Source organism: Melospiza georgiana, chromosome 11 (genome assembly GCF_028018845.1).
Source record: "Melospiza georgiana isolate bMelGeo1 chromosome 11, bMelGeo1.pri, whole genome shotgun sequence".
In the NCBI taxonomy this organism is placed as follows: Eukaryota; Metazoa; Chordata; class Aves; order Passeriformes; family Passerellidae; genus Melospiza; species Melospiza georgiana.
Window position 1 is genome coordinate 4,131,137 of NC_080440.1, and position 19,303 is coordinate 4,150,439.

The 19,303-nt window shown below is 43.3% G+C and overlaps 1 protein-coding gene across 6 annotated transcripts in view; it reads left to right on the forward strand.

Moving 5' to 3' along the window:
• The window catches only part of FOXP1 (forkhead box P1), a 218,312-nt gene that overhangs the window by 181,864 nt on the left and 17,145 nt on the right, over window positions 1-19,303 (forward strand). For 5 of the 6 annotated variants that reach the window (XM_058031758.1, XM_058031760.1, XM_058031763.1 and 2 more), the window contains 4 exons: window positions 5,059-5,142; window positions 13,596-13,797; window positions 13,889-13,968; window positions 14,609-14,710. In XM_058031758.1, the coding sequence (XP_057887741.1) occupies window positions 5,059-5,142; window positions 13,596-13,797; window positions 13,889-13,968; window positions 14,609-14,710 (468 nt within the window). The remainder of the gene's footprint in view (window positions 1-5,058; window positions 5,143-13,595; window positions 13,798-13,888; window positions 13,969-14,608; window positions 14,711-19,303) is intronic. The other variant, XM_058031759.1, reaches the window with a different exon arrangement.

Consider the following 19,303-nt stretch of genomic DNA (forward strand, 5'->3'; position numbering starts at 1 on the left):
GTACAGAAGATAATTACATTTGGAATTTTACTGAGTTAAGTCATTTATAGCTTCAAATAGTTGGAGAGAAAAATCAGCAAAACCACACTTAAACTTCTTGTTGTTACTTTTCAAGATAAGCATTTTTAAAAAAATGCTTTTTATCTTCTTATCTTACAAATTACCCTTTTTCTTTCATAGATATTTCCTAAATTTTACTTTCAGGAACACGCTGGTCATGACACTCTTTCACTATTAACTGAAGCAATATAAACTATTTTAATACAAGTTTTATAAAAATCAAACTACCAGTCATAAAATATCAGAGTCATGCAGAAAATGTTATGAGAAATGGTCTGTTATTTTAACAAGTTTCTTGGGAATTAGGAAAAGAAAAATAGAAATCTACAGTCTTCCTGGTAAACTGAGAAATGAGATAATCTTTCACCAAGGTGCAGTAATATTGAGGCTGAAGGTAAATCTAGATTCTTCAGTTACAGTCATCTTGAAAAGCATTAATCCTTCTCTCCCACACTCCCTGGGAATGGAACTACAGGAGGATGCCCTGTGTGGGACAGGAACAGGACAGAGGCTTGGTTCCCACCTCTCCCTAAGCCCATGCCAATATTGTTGAAAGGTTTATCAGCAGGGCGTTCTGCTAATTGCTCTAAATGAGTTATAGTTACAGCTTCACACCCATTTAGTGCTGCCAATGCTCAGAGTCATTGCAAAGGAAGGCAGCATAAGGTCCACAAGACAAGACCATAATTTCGAAGTGGTGTGAGACCAGAAAGGATTTAACAGTTATATAAGCAGCGTAGGTAGGATGAGCTGGAGGCCTAAATTAGGCAGGAGTGTTGATAACAGCCATGCCATCTCTGCTTGGCCAGCAAGCACAGGTGCAGGAGGAGGGTGATCCAGCTTCTGAAATTTACCTGCAGCTTCCCTCTTCTCCTCTCCTTTCATCCTGTATCACTCCTCTGATAGTTCAGAAAAGTCCCTAATCATGTGGAAGGATTTGCCCTCCAGTCCCTATTTTGCCTGGCTGTGGGCTGTTTTTGCACAGAACCATAACAGGACAGGAATGTGGTGCCTAGCAGTGGGGTGCCCAGTGACATGGTCTGAGGAGCACTGAGCTGACCTCAGGCTGTGGAGCAGTTACCAGCAGAGTGATGACAGCCCCTCTGCAGACTGGGTTGTGTGAGTTAGATAGAAAAGGGACCCACAGCCTTTGCCCCTGATCAGCAGCACTGGTGAGCAGCTTTGCCTTACAGTGCAGCTGGGAATTACCACCTTCAGGGTCCAGCACCAGATCTACATGGGCAAGATCTCCATTTCCCACCATCTAATGCATGTACAGCTCCATCAAAACAAATTCATTTCACCTGAGGGATATACTTCAGGTTTTGAGTGTGATGGACCCAAATGCTATCCTTTTGTTCTTGTTGATTATGCTGTTATTTTACTCATTATGGTTTTATCAGCGTTAGAGAAAAGTGAATAATCTTCTTCTAAAGTATATTCTAATCAACATTTTGGAAAGAAACAGGTCAAATCTGTTTTGTGTTTGATTGCAAATAGTCCTTAGCAGAAATCTTGACGTTTGGTCTTAGCATTTCCATCACAAACATACTTTAAAAATCACAGGCAAGGTAGAAATCTTCTCACATTTTGCTTTGTTTAAACCATCTTGACAAGATCATTTTTTGCCATTATAAATAGTGAAGATTGTGCTGCTGAAAAAAACACAAACGCAGGAACATACCCCTGTCCTTAGCTAGCTGTTAGCTGGAATAGGATATCCATTTTGCTACCTTCGAGTGGGTACACATTTCAGGATAGCAACAGGGCTGTGATGAGTCTAGAGAAGTGTCTCCTAAAGGAAGAAAATTAAGGCAGCTGGCCATTTTCAGTGCAATGAAAATGCTGCTTGGGTCTGTTTTCCTGCAGCATCCATTGACACTCTTGAAAAGTGGATTCTAAACCTTTCTAGTGCACAGGCCAAGCGGGCATGGAATGGGAGGGCTGTGTTTTGGCTGCCTCTTGCACTGCCTGTGACTGGCTTCCTTCTCCTTTGTCCTTGGTCTGTCCAAAATCCTGCTGCTGAAGTGCTCTCCTATTCCTGTTGAATGCCCCCACTGGGTTTTCATTTTCCCATTCCTGATTCTTGTCTTTTTTTTTGTCTTGTTTTCCTCTGTACAATTTCTTCATCACCTGTGTTTCTAATGCCTTTCCTCTTGCTCCATGGTCACTGCCTTGTCTGAAGCCCCTTGTGGCCTCTGCTTTCTGTGCTTCCCTCTCCTGCCTTTCCTACTGGTATAGTTTTAGAATTTAACCTCTCCAGGGCAAGCTGTGTGTCTTGGTGTCCACATTTGCAGGGCTTGTACCTTCCTCTGGATGTATTTTTGGTGGAACCATAGTTAGGAACTCACATTGTACATCCAGAGATGAAGGAAATCTCACAAAATGAGGTTTATCATGGAGAACTGGACGGCTGTCTGAAAACTCCCACCATGCAGAGCTTTCCAAATGGGTGTAGGAAGAAAGAAGGAAGCTTCAGATGGGACTGTGTTGTGTTCCTCAGGCCCATGTACAGAGCAGATTCTTCCCTCCATGTCAGAACTGTCCTTGCCCACCAACATTATCAGTAGATCAAGAGCATTTTCCTGCCTGTTGACTATTAATTCCTATTTCTGGACCATCTACACTCCAGTCATTGCCACCAGTGAGAATTTGCTTCCACCAGTGGCTGAGCAATCCCCCATGGCTTCTTTTGTTTGACCCCACTGACCAGAGGGGCTACTAGTGACACTCTAGCTTTATATCACTACTGCTTCCTGACCTAAGGGAAAAACAGTTTAAAGAAATTCTTCAGATTTTTTTACTTCTCTTCAGCGCTTTGAAACCGAGAGACCTCTATTTTTCATAATTTAAACTCCTGCCTAACTGGGTGAGTGTTTGAATTCCTAGACTATGACAAAATGCTAGCGTGTGTCTGCCTGAAATGTCGAGAGGATCTTTAATAACCTCCATCCACCAGATTCGGCGTTAAAAGCATTGCTGAGAGGATGAGTGGAAACACTACAAACAAGGACCTGGCCGTGGGAGGGAGGTGCCCCTCTCCCTTTCCCTCTCCCTTTTCCCTCTCCCTCGCCGTGGGGGCCGGAGGAGGCACGGCAGGGTGTGCCCTGTGCTGCCCGGGTGCCATCCCCTCCAGCCGCCGCGCCGGGGCTGACAGGAAGCTCTCAGGTGCCTGCCTTCTATTTATTTTGGCTACGAGATGTTGTTTCTTCTGCAGTAGCCTGCAGACCAAAATTTAATGCACAGATGACCCCGCCAAGCAGCCCGTGTGTGCCCGGAGACTGCTAGGAATGAGGGATTGCACAACAGAGCTGCGCCGAGAGCACAGCTATTTCTTGGCTTAATTTGTTTTGTATGAAGCACAGCAGCTGAGGGTGAGCCCTCTCCTTTCTCTGGAGAGGTTCTCAGAGGACTCTCAGAGGGAGAAGTTCCTGCTGCAGCACTGAGATAAGAGCCTGTCGCTGCCCTCAGCTCTCCTGTGAAGTGTCCAGCTCAGATCAGGATGAGATTGCAGGAGATCTGCCGTAGATGTCAGGTTTTCTCTCTTGCTATTGAGGTTTTTGACCAAAACAAGAGGAGCCATTTGAAAAGTGTAGTGACACCATTTTTCCCTTTATTTCATTCCTATCTTGGAAACTTGAGTGCCAAGTTTTATCCCATCATGGCACAATCTCAAACTCCTCGCCTTGCAAAGAGCAGGACAACCTTGGCCATAAGGCTGTGAGTGGAGATTTATGATCAACTCTCCTTTTATATACACTTAGCCCCACTTTACTGCTACAAACAGATGATGGTGATAAGGTGGGCAGGTTGTTTTAAGTTTTGCTGGAATGTGAGCACAGTTCTCCTTTTGGCCCCGGGAATCTGGCTTGTCTAACGCCAAAACTAAGCTCTGCAAAAACTGGCATTTGTAAGAACCTGATTCAGGTCATCTTGGAAGCAGCAACCTTTATGTTCAGCATGCAGATTAACAACACCCCTTTTTCATTAGTATTCTTAATATCTTTCCACTGCAATTTTTTTTTTTGAAGAGCAGCTGGAAAAAAGTCCCATTCACACATTGAAGAAAAATTCCTTGTTTCCAAAAATATTGAAATTTAGTGTCTGTCCAGTGCAGTGAAGTGCTTTGGGAAGCTGACCAGGCTATGGATGCATACCAGTGATCCAGAGATTCCAGCTGTGTGGATCTCAGCCATAAAATGCAAGAGACATTGAGATCGGGGGCTTTACCCCAACTCTTGGGCCTGAAGTGGCTGATATGACAGGATGACAACATGAGTCCTGTGGCATTGGGTGCTCAGGGATGAGTGGTTTGGGGTGATTACTGCTGCTTTCAGCCTTTCCCACCCCACTGCCCTCAGCCAGAGGGATGCTGGCAGCTCCCACAGCAGGTCCTGCCCCATGCTCAGGGTGACCCTGCTCAGGTGCCCAGCCTTGCTTCCCACTGAGGACTCTGCCACCTTCTCAAGTCAAATCAAGGTGCTTCTGGACCCAAGGCTGCCTGCAGAGCCCTGTGGAGGTGCCTCATGTGGTTAAGCACCCCAGCTGTGCTCGTTGCATGTGCCACAGTGCCTGTGGTTGATGTAAAGCCACAGCCCATCTGTGCCGCTTGTTCTGTGCTCTGAGAGAAGGAAACGCATCCTAGACCCGCTGCCTTGCTTTCCTTGTGCTGAGCCTCCCGAGCTGGAGTGGGGCTGGTTAATAAACATGATTCACTGTTGTCTTTTAGCTGTCAAGGCTGGAGTGAAGCTCTTGGTGCCAGCAGGTCTAGCTCTTCTCACTCGAGGGCTAATGCATTTTGCTTTGGGAAATGGTGACACCCAGCACCACACATTGGCTTTACCTCACGAATAGCCCATATACAATTTCCAAACTACTCAGCAATAAAACTCTTCTGTCTCATGCCTCGGTGCCAGCTGTTTAATTAGGAATAAGCAGAGGCTGGGTTTTATTTGTACGACTAACAGAGGATATTTTTTTCTTTCTCTCCCCTTCCAGCTTGCAAAAGATAAAGAGCGCCTGCAAGCCATGATGACACACCTGCATGTGAAGTCAACTGAACCAAAAGCCACCCCTCAGCCCGTAAGTACTGAGCTGTGCTGAAAGCAAAAACCAAACCTCACAACAAACCTCTCTTTCCTGTTCCCCACTGGAGCCCACCCTGTGGAGCCTGGCCCATTTCAGAGCCGGGTGTAGGGAGGAGATGGGAAGTGCAGTCAGGTTTTGTCATCCCCCTCTCTTCAGGGAGTTTCAGAGTCCAGTTTGGTTCCAAAGCTGATGCATTGGGCCTTTTTCTGGCCTCATGTTAGTCACTTTGCATCAGTCTGACTTGGATGAAATCTTAGGAAGTGTTAGGAAGGAGTTGTAATTAAATTATATGTAGTATATTTATTTTGCTTTCTCCCAGTCTGACAGACATTTACTGTAGAAGTGACTCTAACTGCGTGTTCTGATGATAATCACGGTTACCCAGTATCGGGTTTTATACTGTTGAAACTGAGAAGGGAAACCTCCTCTACCCCACATTGCTCTTTGAAGAAGGGGGAGTAGGGGAAGCAAGTGGCTTTGCAGCCCAAGAAAACTCCTGGTTACCCTCAAACCCAGGAAAATCCCTCATGTCCTTCCCTGACTGTAATGACTCTTCTTCAGCTGTTGTTTTCGATCAGCCTCTTAATGCTGAAAGTGTTCCTGGGAGCTTCCAATGATTATTCAAAATGGAGAGAGTGCTTTGCTTCTTGATTTTAAGATTTGTAAGATTTAAAGGTACACTGGCTTTATTTGATTTTGCTTTGAGTCATTGTGTGAAAATTAATTGAGCGTTGACAATCTATAGTTAGTACCAGCAATTTTAATCAATATGCAATGATGCAGCATAATGACAAAGTATTGGTTTATCTGTTTTGACTGATTTTTTTTCTATAAATAAAGCAAACACACACCCATATATGTGTGATTTATGGTGATAGAAATAAAAAGGAGTCAGACTATTAACCCAGCAAATATGGTAGCCTGCCAAGATGCAGTTGGTAGACAAAATTAATGTCTGAAACAGAACACATTACAGAGATAGAGAACATAAAATCATTAAACACTTCGCGCACACATTTTTACTAGAAAAGGATTTCTCAGTTTCCATGTAGTTGGAAATAAATGGCTGCAGAAGTGCATAGGGAGGCTACTAGATAGAAAATTGCAGGCTATTGAGTAACACTGGAGTAGATGTCATAGTCAATGGGAGACTTCCTTGCCTTTTTGGAGAGAGTTGAGTGGTAGGTCCAAACCCTTCCATTTAAGCTGTTGAGATGCCTAAAATTGCTTGGTCTGGTGGACACCAGCCCTCTAGAGTAGAAACTACTGGCAGTGTCTATAAAAATAGCATTCTTCTATTTCCTCACATCCATCCCAGCCCGAATGCAAATGCTTCAGCGCATTGTTGGCAAAGTGTGTAGACCCAACAGAACGGGGAGGAGGTTTGGTTTCTATAGCTCTTACTGGATTAAAAATTAAAACAGCGGAATAATCTGGGAGTCTCAAAGCACTCTGCCTTGAGGCCTTTCATAACAGCAGTGCCCCTCAGGAGGAAGGATTACAAACTGAAGGGAGGAAATCATCAGAAGGCGAGCGGTGTTTGGCAGGGCTGCTGGTGATCGATGCCGGGCCGCCGAGGGCAGGGAGCTCTGGAGGGTCTCGTAGGCTGCAGAGATACCAGGGTGTCGCCATGAAGATTAGTGTTAACAGCTAATAAACAGGGAAAAGCACAGGAGAAAAACCTGTGAACGCAGGGGGAAAAGGGCTGTCTTGATTAGTATTAAAAATGTTTTACATTCTGGAAAATTATAGCTTTGTTGGGGACCTCCTACTAAATTTATTTTTAACTGCTCTATTGAAAATTCTGTACCACTAGTCAACATTATCTCTCAGTTGCTCAGCACAGTGTTTCTTTATTAAAAGAAATAGGCATGAATATTTTTGACTGAAAAATTAATAGCTTTTGAATTCATACACAGCAGGTTTTCTTTTGCAAAGAAGTCCAATATCGCTGCACAGCACTTCTATAACCATTTATTTAGAGTCCAAGTCAAACCTTTGACAGCTAGAGCAGTGTTACAAGCCAACATAAAGAACTCCAAGATGTAAACCAACAATAGGCAGTCTGTGTGAGGTTTGCCATTGTCAAATACATAGATTGTTTGGATTAGTTTATGTAAATGTACTGTTGTATTACCCTTTGGAAAAAAAAAGATCACATTTGTGTATGAAAAGTGGTTTCGTTCACAGGCAGCATTATAAATTCCTTATCCTTTAACTTACATGTTAGAAGTAAAAATTGGTGCCTGACAGGCCTATATTGTGTGGCACTCTGTTGTTGGATTGAAACTGCCTTCTTTTCATTTATTGAAATATAGAAAAATTTATTATAGATACCATCTGATAAATCAGAAATTATTAAAATATGTATAGGTGAAGCATTTGAAAATTAATTATAAAATGTAGAAGTATAGTGTTTTGCATAAATTGTGCTTTCCTAGTGAAAAAAATACACAGACATTGCATAGACTCTGCTAGACCCTCGTCCTTTCAACTCAGTGGGATAGGACTTTGGTAAAAAGATCTGATGACCATTATTGCACTGCAAAGTAGTCTTTACATCCAGTAATTAATTTTTTTTTTCTGCCAACGTAACTAATGCAAGGTGTGTGTTAGAACTAATATATTACAGTACTTAGTGATTTTAAAGGAAAAAGCGTCTGCAAATCCAAACATAGCAGTGAGTTTGGATTTAAAATTACAGCCTTTTCATGGCTGAGAAAATGTTTTTATTCTGCTTAAAGGATCTTGATGCTTGTTTTAAACTATTTTGTTACTGGCAGGTAAAAAGGTACATGAGCATCTGTGTTAACTATGTGCCATTTGTAATCCACACTGACCACTTGTGCCATCTTTGCCTTCTGGGCTTCAGACAGTAGTTGAGTGTGTGGTGTTGGACCACAGCCAAGTTCTTGAGGGCTGTGCATCAATTCGAAACTCACTCAGCTCTGGGGAAGGGTTGCTTGTCTGATTTATCCATGTCCTTCCATCCCATCCCCAGCTTTGGGTGTCTTTAGCTCTTTGCAGTAATTTTGAGCTTGGCAGGGGTGGTGGAGTGGCCCCTGTATTTCAGCCCACCAAGAAATCTGCTCAGTAAAGCTCTCTAGTCCTACTAAAGTCGATGAGATTTAAGCACATTCCTGTGTGGCGTAGTGGTGGTGGCCCAAATCATTGGCAGACTGTGTGGGCAGGGAGGTGCTCTCAGTGTCTGGTGCTGCTCCCCAGGGGCTGTTGGGCAGCCAGGAGGGGGTCTGGGGTGCAGGGGAACATCCCAGGAACTGGGGCAGTGCTCAGGATCCCCTTTAAAAACACCCAGTTTTATAATGAAAATCCCCAACAGCAGCAGTTCAAAAGAAAGCGGAGCTATCTCAGAGCTCAGCACTTGAAACAGGCAGTGCTGTCCCATCCGTGCTACACGTGTTGTTTCAGTGAGACTGAGGGGCCTGAGTAAAGTGAGAACAAGGCCATGAGACAGAATAAGCTGTGACGTGTTTTGGTAAGGTGAACTTTTTTTCAAGGTAAAAAAACAAAACCACAACACAAAAGCCGGAACAGCGATTTCTCAAGAACTGTCATCCTGGTTTTGCTATTAAGGTACCCCCCCGACTCGCTGTTGTCGTCGGTGTTAGCCATCAGCATAATAGCTTCAAATGGAAATGTGCTTTCTTCTGGGAGGATTAACTTGTGTTGAAGTTCATAGGAAGGGAAGGAGAAGGAAAAAGCATCAACCAACAAGTAATTCTTCATACTAGGTGCTATAGCTATCTTTTAAAAATAGACAGAAAACTTTTAAAGGCCCTTCTGGCACTTTAAATAAGATGCACTGTTAGATATCCCTTCTTTAATGTATTTTTTTTTACCATAACCATAGCAGTTATGATTGTTTTGAAATACTGTTTTTAGCAACTGTAATAACAAAGCAGTAAAAAAAAAAGTCTTTTAACTGTTGAGGTAATGACTGAGCATTTTAGCTGCTGTAGCCATACTTTATAGTTTGAAAAAATAACGATATGCAGCAATAAAGAGAGATTCTCAAGCACAACAAAAGCTGTTTTTATATACTGGTTTTCATTAAGTCTCGCTCCTCAGCTTCAGTTTCCTTAGTATTCCTGCCAATAACAACACCTGCTAAGTGATTGCTGCCTGCCAGGCTCTGCATCCAATACACACTGATGTGTCCAGGCTGAAACAGGGAGAGGAAGACACAGCAATGAACAAAGTTTTAGGCGCAGTATTCACTTTCTCTCTCTCACCCTCAATGTCAAGAAAAGGAGTTTCTTCTTCAAAGTATTTCAGTCCCAGGAGTTCAGTGCGGAAAAGTCCCCAGCCCCAGCTGGGCCCAGAGCAGCAGCACCCATTGCAGGAAATCACTGGGTATGGCCTCACTGTGACCCTTAGAAACTTTTTTTCCCCTTTTTTAGAAGAGTTTCAGTTCTATTTCATGTGCAGCCACTATTGTCATGTAAAATATTTACACAAAATGAAATCAAACTTAGATCTAGTAGGAGAGCCACTAACTGGAAAGCTGGTTTTTTAAACTGGGTAATAGCATGGGTTACCTCTGCATTGTTTATATCTAAAGAAAAAAAGCAAATTACTCTGTTTTCATCTTTAATAGGGAGACATGACTATTTCTTCAAAGGGAAGGTTAATAATAAAGTCCTCAGAAGGATATTGAGTGCTGAAACAGTTATGGCAGTTATGAATGACCAAGTCAAATCAGTGTGAGGAAATATTCTAGAAAACCAAAACTGAACAAAGCTATCAAAAAAGTTGAGAGATTGAATTTGCAGAATTTTAGGACTTAACAAGTGTTGTGAGATTTGGTGTGTTTTCTGTTAGGTTTTTTGGTGTTTTTTTAATTATTATTTTTGGGTTTGGTTGTTTTTTAAAGACTGGAGGAAATCCTCCCCCCATTCCCAGGACAAACATTGCAAAAACATTTTAACTCCTTGGTGCAGGGGTGAACTCTGAGTGCCCACATTGCTGCAGTGCAAGAGTTCTTGCTTGTTGAAGTGCTCACTCTGTGGCTTGGGTTCCCTCCCCTCTGCCAGCAGTGATACTCATCCAAAAATTACGGTATGTGGGAAACAGCCTGTGTACAAAATACCAATGCGAGCAACTTTTCTAATCATAGTAACTTGTTTTTAAATAGCAAATGCAAACAGGCAGAAACCATGTAGAGTTTCCATCAGGAAAAGAAACCCTCCCAGCCCAGTCCCTCCCTGATCTTTGCCCTGCACAGTCATCCACAGCCGCTTCCACGTTTCTAATTGACGCCAATATTAAGATTTAATAGTTTACCATTCAGATTAATAATTCAAGATGGCAACAAAACCAACACCATTCATAATTTGTTATTCTGCTCTAATTCACAACCGATTTTTCAGCCTTGGCGCTATCGACGCAACAAAGGAAGCGGCAGCGAAAGGCTGTGGAGGGAGTGCAGCCCTCTCCTCCCTCACCCTGGCTCGGGTTTTGGGAACCCAGCTGGAAGAGGAGAGTGTCATCAAATAAAACACGGAAAACGGAAAAACTTCGCTAGCGATGGACAAGGTCGTGTTTCATTAACTTGTTGGTTCAGGCTCACAAATGGTCGTCGGAGGTGAAACGCGGCAGACTCGCTGCGTTCCAGCTTTTTGTTCTCTCTTTCCTCACAGACTGCAGTCATGTTTAATTTGGAAACTGGGCTCCTTTGGCAAATTAGCAATTAGAACAATTTTGTGGGAATATGTATATGTGTCATTAGGTTTCCTGCAAATTAATAGCGAGAGCAGAGGTCAGGCAGAAATTTTCCACTTGACTGCAGCTCCTCTGTTGAGATTTGGCACTTTGTTTTGGAACGGCCACAGCTGCTCAAAGCCACAGTCTTCCTTTAGGAACTGTCTTTTAATTAGTTTACCTCATAGCCATTATTACAAATATTACTGCCTCCCCTCCTTGAAATAAAATTACTGTTTCTACAAAATATTCCGGTGACATCTTGCACCACTGCACATTGATGGTGGGGTCACTTGGATGCAGCGTTTAATCATTAGATCACCTCCATAAGCATCTCCTAATTAGAGTCCTTACAATACAATTTTATCTGGTAATTAGCTGAGATTGGCTGCTTCCTCTGTAGCTTATTAGTGGCAGCCCAGCAGTGGGTGTGAATCACAGTGTCATTTGTCAAGCCTGTTAAAGCCCCCCCCTTTGCTCGTCCTCTTCTGTGTTTATTCCTCATCACTACCTATGCTGTAAAGCCTAAAGAAATTTAACTCGATTCAGATTCTTTAAGCAGGGAATGCTGACCTTTGTGGATCCTTTCTCAAGCTTCCCTAGTAGAAACAGATTAAATGTTAAGTTTTTACATGCTGAAAAAGGAAGGGGGCTCTTTTGAAATGGAGTAGTTGGGAGCCGTAATGATGAAGCAGGAGCAGTGATCTTTCCAACGGGAGGGCCCGGCTGCCGAGCCTGCACTGAGAAGGGCACTTAAAATTGATGCAGATTTCCTCGCAGTTATTGGACTGTTAAAATGTCCATTTAGAAACTGAGATAAAATACAGTAGATTTAATTTCATGGTGAGACCTGTCAGTTGCACTATTATTATCATCACTGGTCCTTTTATCATATGTAATAGATGGATAGATGGATAACAGGGAGACATTACTATATATATATATATATGTCCCTAATCAGTGTCCTTAAATCAGGCCAGTCAACGAGCAGACTAGGTGGCGCATGGTGGCAGTGCATGGCACCAGGGGTGTTTAAAACTCCAGACTGCAGGTGGTGGTTCGTGCTGGAGCAGGGATCAATACCTGCATTTCAGCACCTTCACCATCCCTCTCTGTGTTCACGCTTCCTGGCTTTACCACAAAGTGTTAAATATTTCCCACTGGAGGGCAAGGGAATTTGTAAGCCCTTGCAGGGAAAGGTGTGTGTTTGCAGGTCTGCTGCTCGCCACATTCTTCCCTTGGAGCAGCAGCATCAGGGCTGTGCCAGGAGTTTGTGGCTAGGGTTTCCCTCAGCTCCTTCTCACTGTCAGGAAGGACAAGCAATCACAATTTATCTTCCTTCAGCTGAGCCCTTTCTGTGGGCGATGAGCTTTTTGTGTTGGTATCCTCTCTGTAATACTACAGCTCTTTATTTTCCACTACCTTTGTTTGGGATAAATCCTATTATTTTTTAAAAGAAAATTATTTGTGGCTATTAACTCATATGAGGAATGCTAATAGGAGTTTTCTTATCTGGTTACTTTCATACAAGGAAAATTAATACAGTGCCTTATGGATAAACATGAGATTTTGGGGGCATAGCTGCGTCGTGTGCCTTGCCTTCATCTCAGAAGATTTAATGTCTAGCAAAGAAGGAATTTTAATCATGAACAAAAGTTGTAAAATTCTGGCCCTGTTAAATTCAGTAGGAATTTTGCTACTGACTTCAGTGGGGTCAGGATTTCACCAGTATTATTCGTGAAACTGCCTAAGGGAAGGAAATGTGGAAGTAGTCAAAAAGAGCCCTTTTCTTGGTCTTCTTCTGTGATGTTGTATTTAAGGGATTGGAGTGTTTGTTTAAAATACTCCAGCAGCAGCAACCTATTGGGATGGGGCGTCATCTTTCAAAGGACGTTGTAGGGCAGAAAGAAGGGGTTGGGGAGGAATGTGGATGCTGGTTATATAAACAGGTTGTGCGTCGAAAACAGTCGGGTTGGAGCTGGGTTTGATACCCAATCCTGGAGGCAGGTGTGTTTTACAGCCTGCTGTGGCAGGCTGCCACACCAGTGGGGCCAGGCTTCGTGCAGGTAACACCAATGCCTTCCATCCTAGCAGGGAAAAACAGAGTGGTGCCACTTGTGCTGGGCTGAATGCTCTCAGTATTTCATGCACTGTGATTAATTAAATTATTCCAGTGTTAACCTACTCTGGGCTTTGCTTTTAAAATGGATGAACAGAGAGGAAAAAAAAAGAAAAGCCGAAATGGTGAAGAGAGAGATTGTGTTTCTCCCTAGCATGTCCCTAGGAAAGTCTTGTCTTTTATTTTAAGCCTGATGCCTTCAATGAAACATCCAGGAAGACTGATTAGAAGCCATGCATAATGATAGCATGGAAATCAGAGAGGTGTGGGGTTTTAGACTGTGAAACAATGAAACTTGAAGTAAAATATTAAAATGATCATGTACTGCGCGAGATCTTCCATTAAGATTTAGATAAAAATTCATGATTTGTTCTTTAGGCAGCAGGCTATGTTGCTCTGTTTTTTAAACCTACTTGGAGATGTATGTATGTAGTTATTATCTGTTTCCATTTACTGGCTCTTAACAGAGATGTTACAGCAGCACTTTGTTCTGAAGCTGCAGTGTCTGCTTGTAACTGAGGGACACTCCAGTATGAGGGTTTCCTCTGCAGCCCTTAACCACCCAGAAATGCTGTTTGTAACAACCCCCTCGTCCTTCCCTCCGCAGCTGAATCTGGTATCGAGCGTCACGCTGTCCAAGACCGCGTCCGAGGCGTCTCCGCAGAGTTTACCTCATACTCCCACCACCCCGACTGCGCCCATCACTCCCGTCACGCAGGGACCGTCGGTCATCACTACCACGAGCATGCACAACGTCGGGCCCATCCGGAGGCGGTACTCGGACAAGTACAACGTCCCCATCTCTTCAGGTAACGGGGTTCTGCTGCCACAGCCCCCGCCTTCCCCCACGGCCCGGCGGCGTCGGGCTGCGATGATAACAGAACAACTGCTCTTATTTAGCAGATATTGCCCAGAACCAAGAATTTTATAAGAACGCGGAAGTTAGACCACCATTTACGTATGCATCTTTAATTAGACAGGTAAGCTGAGCCAAACACACACGTCTGGATTAGGGAAAAGAGTATATCTCCCTATATGTGCTGGATTAAATAGATTTTCAAACCTATGGATGTAAGCATGCTCAAATGCTCAAACCTTTACTATAAGGGTTTTTAGAACTGCAATATATAACATAATTGCTTTTGATTAAGTATTACAATACGATGTGATTATTAGGAAATTCATTTCACACAACAGTGAAAATGAGCCTGTTTAAAGATGGCAAGTCAATTATCACAAGCTACAGTAATCTCTGATCCCTAGAATTAATCTGAGCTCTAAATAATTACTGAGCTTTAATCAGCTAGTGAAATGTTTTGCATTTCTCTTTGATTCTGCTTTATGAATGACTAATAAATTAATATTTCTGTAAGGAAACAGAAATAAAAACTCAAAACAATTAGATAATTCCATTTTGAATTTTGCCATTGAACTGTTAAATACAGCCATTAATCTTAGTTCATATTGTGAAAACCCTCCTTTCGATTTCTTGCTCCAAATCTCTTCTTTTTCATTCTTCCTTTCTTCCCTTTTTTTTTTCGTATCTGGCAAAGTAAAACTGTGAGCGTGTTTTGTACTGGTGTGCTGGTAACTGATCTTGCAATCGCTTTGCTCCACAAGGCCATCCTGGAATCTCCTGAAAAACAGCTAACACTAAACGAAATCTACAACTGGTTCACGCGAATGTTCGCCTACTTCCGACGCAACGCGGCGACGTGGAAGGTAAGGCTGAGCCCACCTCCTGCCTTTGCTCTCTGCCATGTACAGAACAGACCTTGCTGATGACAGAAATTGTCCCGACGTGGGGACATGAAAAATTTAGATCGGCAGTTGTGACACGCGCCGGGTGCCTTATCTGCAGGAACAATTTGATATTTGGCAGAAAAAATTCCTCTGCCTTTGAAAACCACTAATTGAATCCCCATTATTGGCTTTTATGTTCTGTGATTATGCCATGAGTTCCTCTGTGTGGTTGCTACGAGCAGGGAAACTCAGGCTCTTCAGCCGGAACACATTAGAAAATTTAAAAAAAAAAAAGAGGTAAAGTTCTCGTGTCAGTAGAAGATAAACTGTTCGTCTTTTTAGCTATTCAGGGTTTAATCACAACAATTTTTTTCCCTAGGATCTATAGATCAGTGGATTTCTTTCCTCAGTCGATTGACTCTTAACTACATAAACAGCTGTTATAAACTTCCTCTCTGTTTTTTTTAATCACACAGCAGAAGCTTATTGAATTTAATATGCAAGAAGCAAGCTCCTCAATGAGAAATGTCTTTAACAGAAAAAGATGTGGGGTTTTGCACTTTAATTTCCTTTGATTACTGTCACATATACTGTTACATGAGAGGTTTGGGAAGTTAATTTTATTCTGTATTTTGGGGTCCACTCCTCCACTTGAAATATAGCACTTTAATAGTCATATTGACTTCTGAATCCGGTGCAATCACAAATGAATGATTCAAATAACTGGATGTTGTGTTGCTGTAAAAACTGTACCCTGGTGCTTGAAATCTCTTTTAATGCAGGCAGCTCTGTTGTTCTCAGACAACTTCAAATGACCAGGTAGTATGAATAGGTCCCATACATGCTGTTCCATCAGCTCTTTCTGTTTTTCCTGTCCCAGCCTGCATTTAAGATTCATTCCTTCAGCGGATGGAGCTAAAATTGGTCCTTGGAAGTTAGCTTGGTTTTTAGTGGCACGGTTTTCGTTTCATTCAGACCCCAGCACAATTTTGTACGTTTTTAACCCTGGTCTAGAAGCTCTTAAGTTCAGGAAAACTTTCTGTGATTGCTGCTTTGATTCTTCCCTGCAGTTGGAAAACATGAGCAGTGTTCAACTTTGCAGCTTCCTTACTATCCAGAAAGGAAATTAACTTTCCTTGATTTAAGATCCTTTTAGACCTGCCTGTCTTTTGCTGCTGGAGTGCTTCCAGTAGGGCTTTTCAGCAGCTGCAGGTGTGGGTGCTAAAGTAAAAATCCTATTTAGTTCCAGCAGCAAAGGGAAGCGGAGGGAGGAGTGGAAGAAGGCAGCAGGCAGTCCTGGCTGTATCTCCTGTGAGCCTAGTTTTGGGAATTAGCTTTTGGCATCCCAAAAAGCCCAGTCCCAGGAGCCAGTGCAGATACAGAAGAGCAGTAGAGAGGCTGAGCTGCAGATTCTCAGGCTTGTGGAAGGGCACTGTGTGTCCCAGGGAGTCAGTCAGGTGCCATTTGGAGACCCCTCCTTGGCCACCTTGACCTTCTGCAGGTGTCCAGGTCCTGCCTCATGTAACAGGAAAGAAAAACTTCACCCCCACATCCACCAGCACCAGCAAAATAGACAAGTGGTTGGAGTAGCGCAGGATTTTGTGCTGGAGACTGCTCAGATTTCTGCCAGCCCCCAGGAACAGCAGGGATGAAAATGCAGCTCTGGATTGGCATGACGGGAAGCCCACGGGGTGCAGAATGAGCACAAGGGGCTAATTGCAGAATCAGAATAATTTGAATATATATGTGCTGATTTGTGCTCACCTTCAGCTAATGCTTAGGGGGCATTTGGGTCACTGCTCCCCAAGTTTAGGGTCAGGGTTTGGTGTGGACAAGCTTCCCTGAGCCCTATTTCAAAAACACAAAAAAGTGCAAGAATAAAGACCTTTAAAAACTGAACCTCTCCCAAAATGCAGTATGGCAGAGCCTGAGCAGTTATTAAAATAACAAACCCTTTCATTTACTACATTCAAGCATGTTCAGGGTATTTTTTCTGCAGAAGTGGCTTGCATACAAATATTTTTAACAAGGTAAATATATAATCTTACAATAATAGCTCCTAATTTTTCTGTTAGCTGATTGCTGGTGCAGCATTGTGAACTGGTTCTGACAGGTCAGAGGCAATGTCTGTTTGCTTATATTTTTTGGAGTAATTTGCTGGCACAGAGTCACAGCCATGAGGCACAGGCTGCAGGTGTGGCTCTGACACGTTGGGGTATTGTTCACATAAAACTGTTAGATAGCAAGTATCCAGAGGCAGGGGAAACACAACAATTTTTTTCTGGCCTGAGTTCCTTAAATAAGTGATCACATGGAAAATAGAAAATTAGGGCAACACTTCATGGATGTCTTGTAAATATTCAACTTCTCTGTCTCAACGTATCCAGCAAGAGCCCTGTCCCACAGTCTAAAACATCAGTTGCAAATGGACTTCAAGAGAACAAGAACAGTCTGTAAAGTATTTCTCCAACATTAAATTTATTTAAAGAAAAACACAAATATTCCTGCTCAACCCTGTCTTTTAGAGACTATTTACAAACTCTGAGGACTCCCTTCGCTGGGCTTTGCCGTGTGCGTTTGATCAACTGCTGTATGAGCCACAAGATCAGCTTTCACTGGGGGGGAAATAGCGTTATTATTCTTACATTTTGCTCCAGACTTGACAGTGTTCCCATTTTCACAGGAAACTGCCTGAGTTACCCAGATGTGGGCCGGCAGCCCTGTGTCGGGTTGCACTAGTGCGGCACCCACCAGCAGTTGCTGAGCTGGCTGGTTTCAGCTCGTAAGGTGTGGGGCGTTTACATGTTTTTCCTCCACCTCAAAATCAGGGATTTTGCCAAAAATGTCAACAGTACTGAAATCTGGAAGAGGTGGGAGTGGAAAAAAAAAAAAAAAACATTAAAAAATAAGAGCAGAAAGAAGAAAATAAGGGCAGAAAGAAGCAGGCCTGATGGACAGGTTGACTTTCTGCTAGATTTCTTCCTTGCTGAGAGGAAAAGCATATATAAGGTTTATTGTTTCACCAGTTCAGAAGCAGATTGATGTGGAAAAGCTGAAGTGCCTGGATCAGGCACCTACAGCCAGAGAAGATATGTTTGCACTCAAGCATCTGCTGAGCAAAAGCAGTTCAAACCCAGATATTCCACTCCTGCCAGGGTGGGAGTGTGGGGACTGCACTAGGCATGGCAGGGAATTGGAGGGGGAGCAGAAGACTCTTTGTGTTCTCCTCCCAGCACACACACCACCGCCTCCTGATTTACATGACAAATGCTCTGTGCTACCCTTTGTTTGCACAGTGATTTAGACATTCACTACTAGAGCTCCCTTTCCCCATCCAGACCCCATGTTCATGAAAAAAAAAGAAGAGGATGATGTCGGAAGGAAAAAAAATTCGTCGTCTCCTGATTGCCTAGACCCAGGCCATGTGTTTGGCTGGCTTTGTGCCTGCTAACGAGTCAACCAGATTGACTGAATCAATGGTGCCAGTGAGGATGGAGTTTGTTCGCCTGCAGATTTTCAGCAAATGGCTTCTTCTGTTTTTCCTGTTTCCCAAGCCCCTTTCAGCGGTGCTGGGAGCAAGCTCCATGTACAAATTCCTATGAATTCCATGAACAATGGCTTTGTAGAATCAGTCTTTTAGATTGGAAAAAACCTTTAAGAATACTGGGTCCAACTGTTGTTGAAGGGTATTTGCTCAGGAACTCCTGAAGCAGGAACGAAGCATAGCACTCCATTTGAGGAGTAACAAGGCTCTCAGCACCCTGGAGCAGGGACAGGAAAGCCAAGAGCTTGCCATGCCTTAGTGAGGTGTCTCATTGTGTCTCAGCACATTGGAGGGGTTGGCCATGCTCATCCCTCCCAGCATGGAGCTGCAGGGTGGACATCCAGGCGCTGGATGCCATGAGCACGGGTCCCTCTGGGTGATGAGCTGTGGGGATATTATCACTTTGTTTCAGAGAGCCCTCCTCATGTTTTCACTTGGCTGAGGCTCAGATCAGTCACTACAGTAGTCTGCCAGAAATAAGAGCCAACTTCCATATAAGAGCAAGCCGTGGAGGCAGGAGTTGGTGCCGGCTGGCCGGTGGGGTGCTGCCGAGCCCCCAGCCCGTGCTGAGGGTGTGGAGGGAGGTGCAGCACCTGAATCACATTAGCCCAGCTGTGGGAAACCACAGCAGCACCAGCTCCTGTGCCTCACAGCTAAATCCGATCGACTGTACTTACATAAAATCTTTTCTGTTCTTTCTAACTGCTTTCTTTTCCAGGAGGGGAGAAATTTCTCTTTGCAGGGCGTATATATATTTGTTTTGAAAAAGTCTAAGAAATGTTCCTCTTGTGTTCTGTATGAAATGTGCTGTATTCTACAACATGCATGCTTAAAATTGTGGCTGTTCTCAGTCACTCTGGGGATAATTGATAAGAGTAATGTGAATTTTTAATCTTGGGTTTAAGCTTTCATATTTATTTTGTCTTTGCAAAATAAGATGTAAAGAGTTGGGGAAAGCGAGCGGGTGCGGGGAGGGGAAGGGGCTTAACATTGCAAAATGAGAACTATCAAGCTGACTGTGCTGCTGC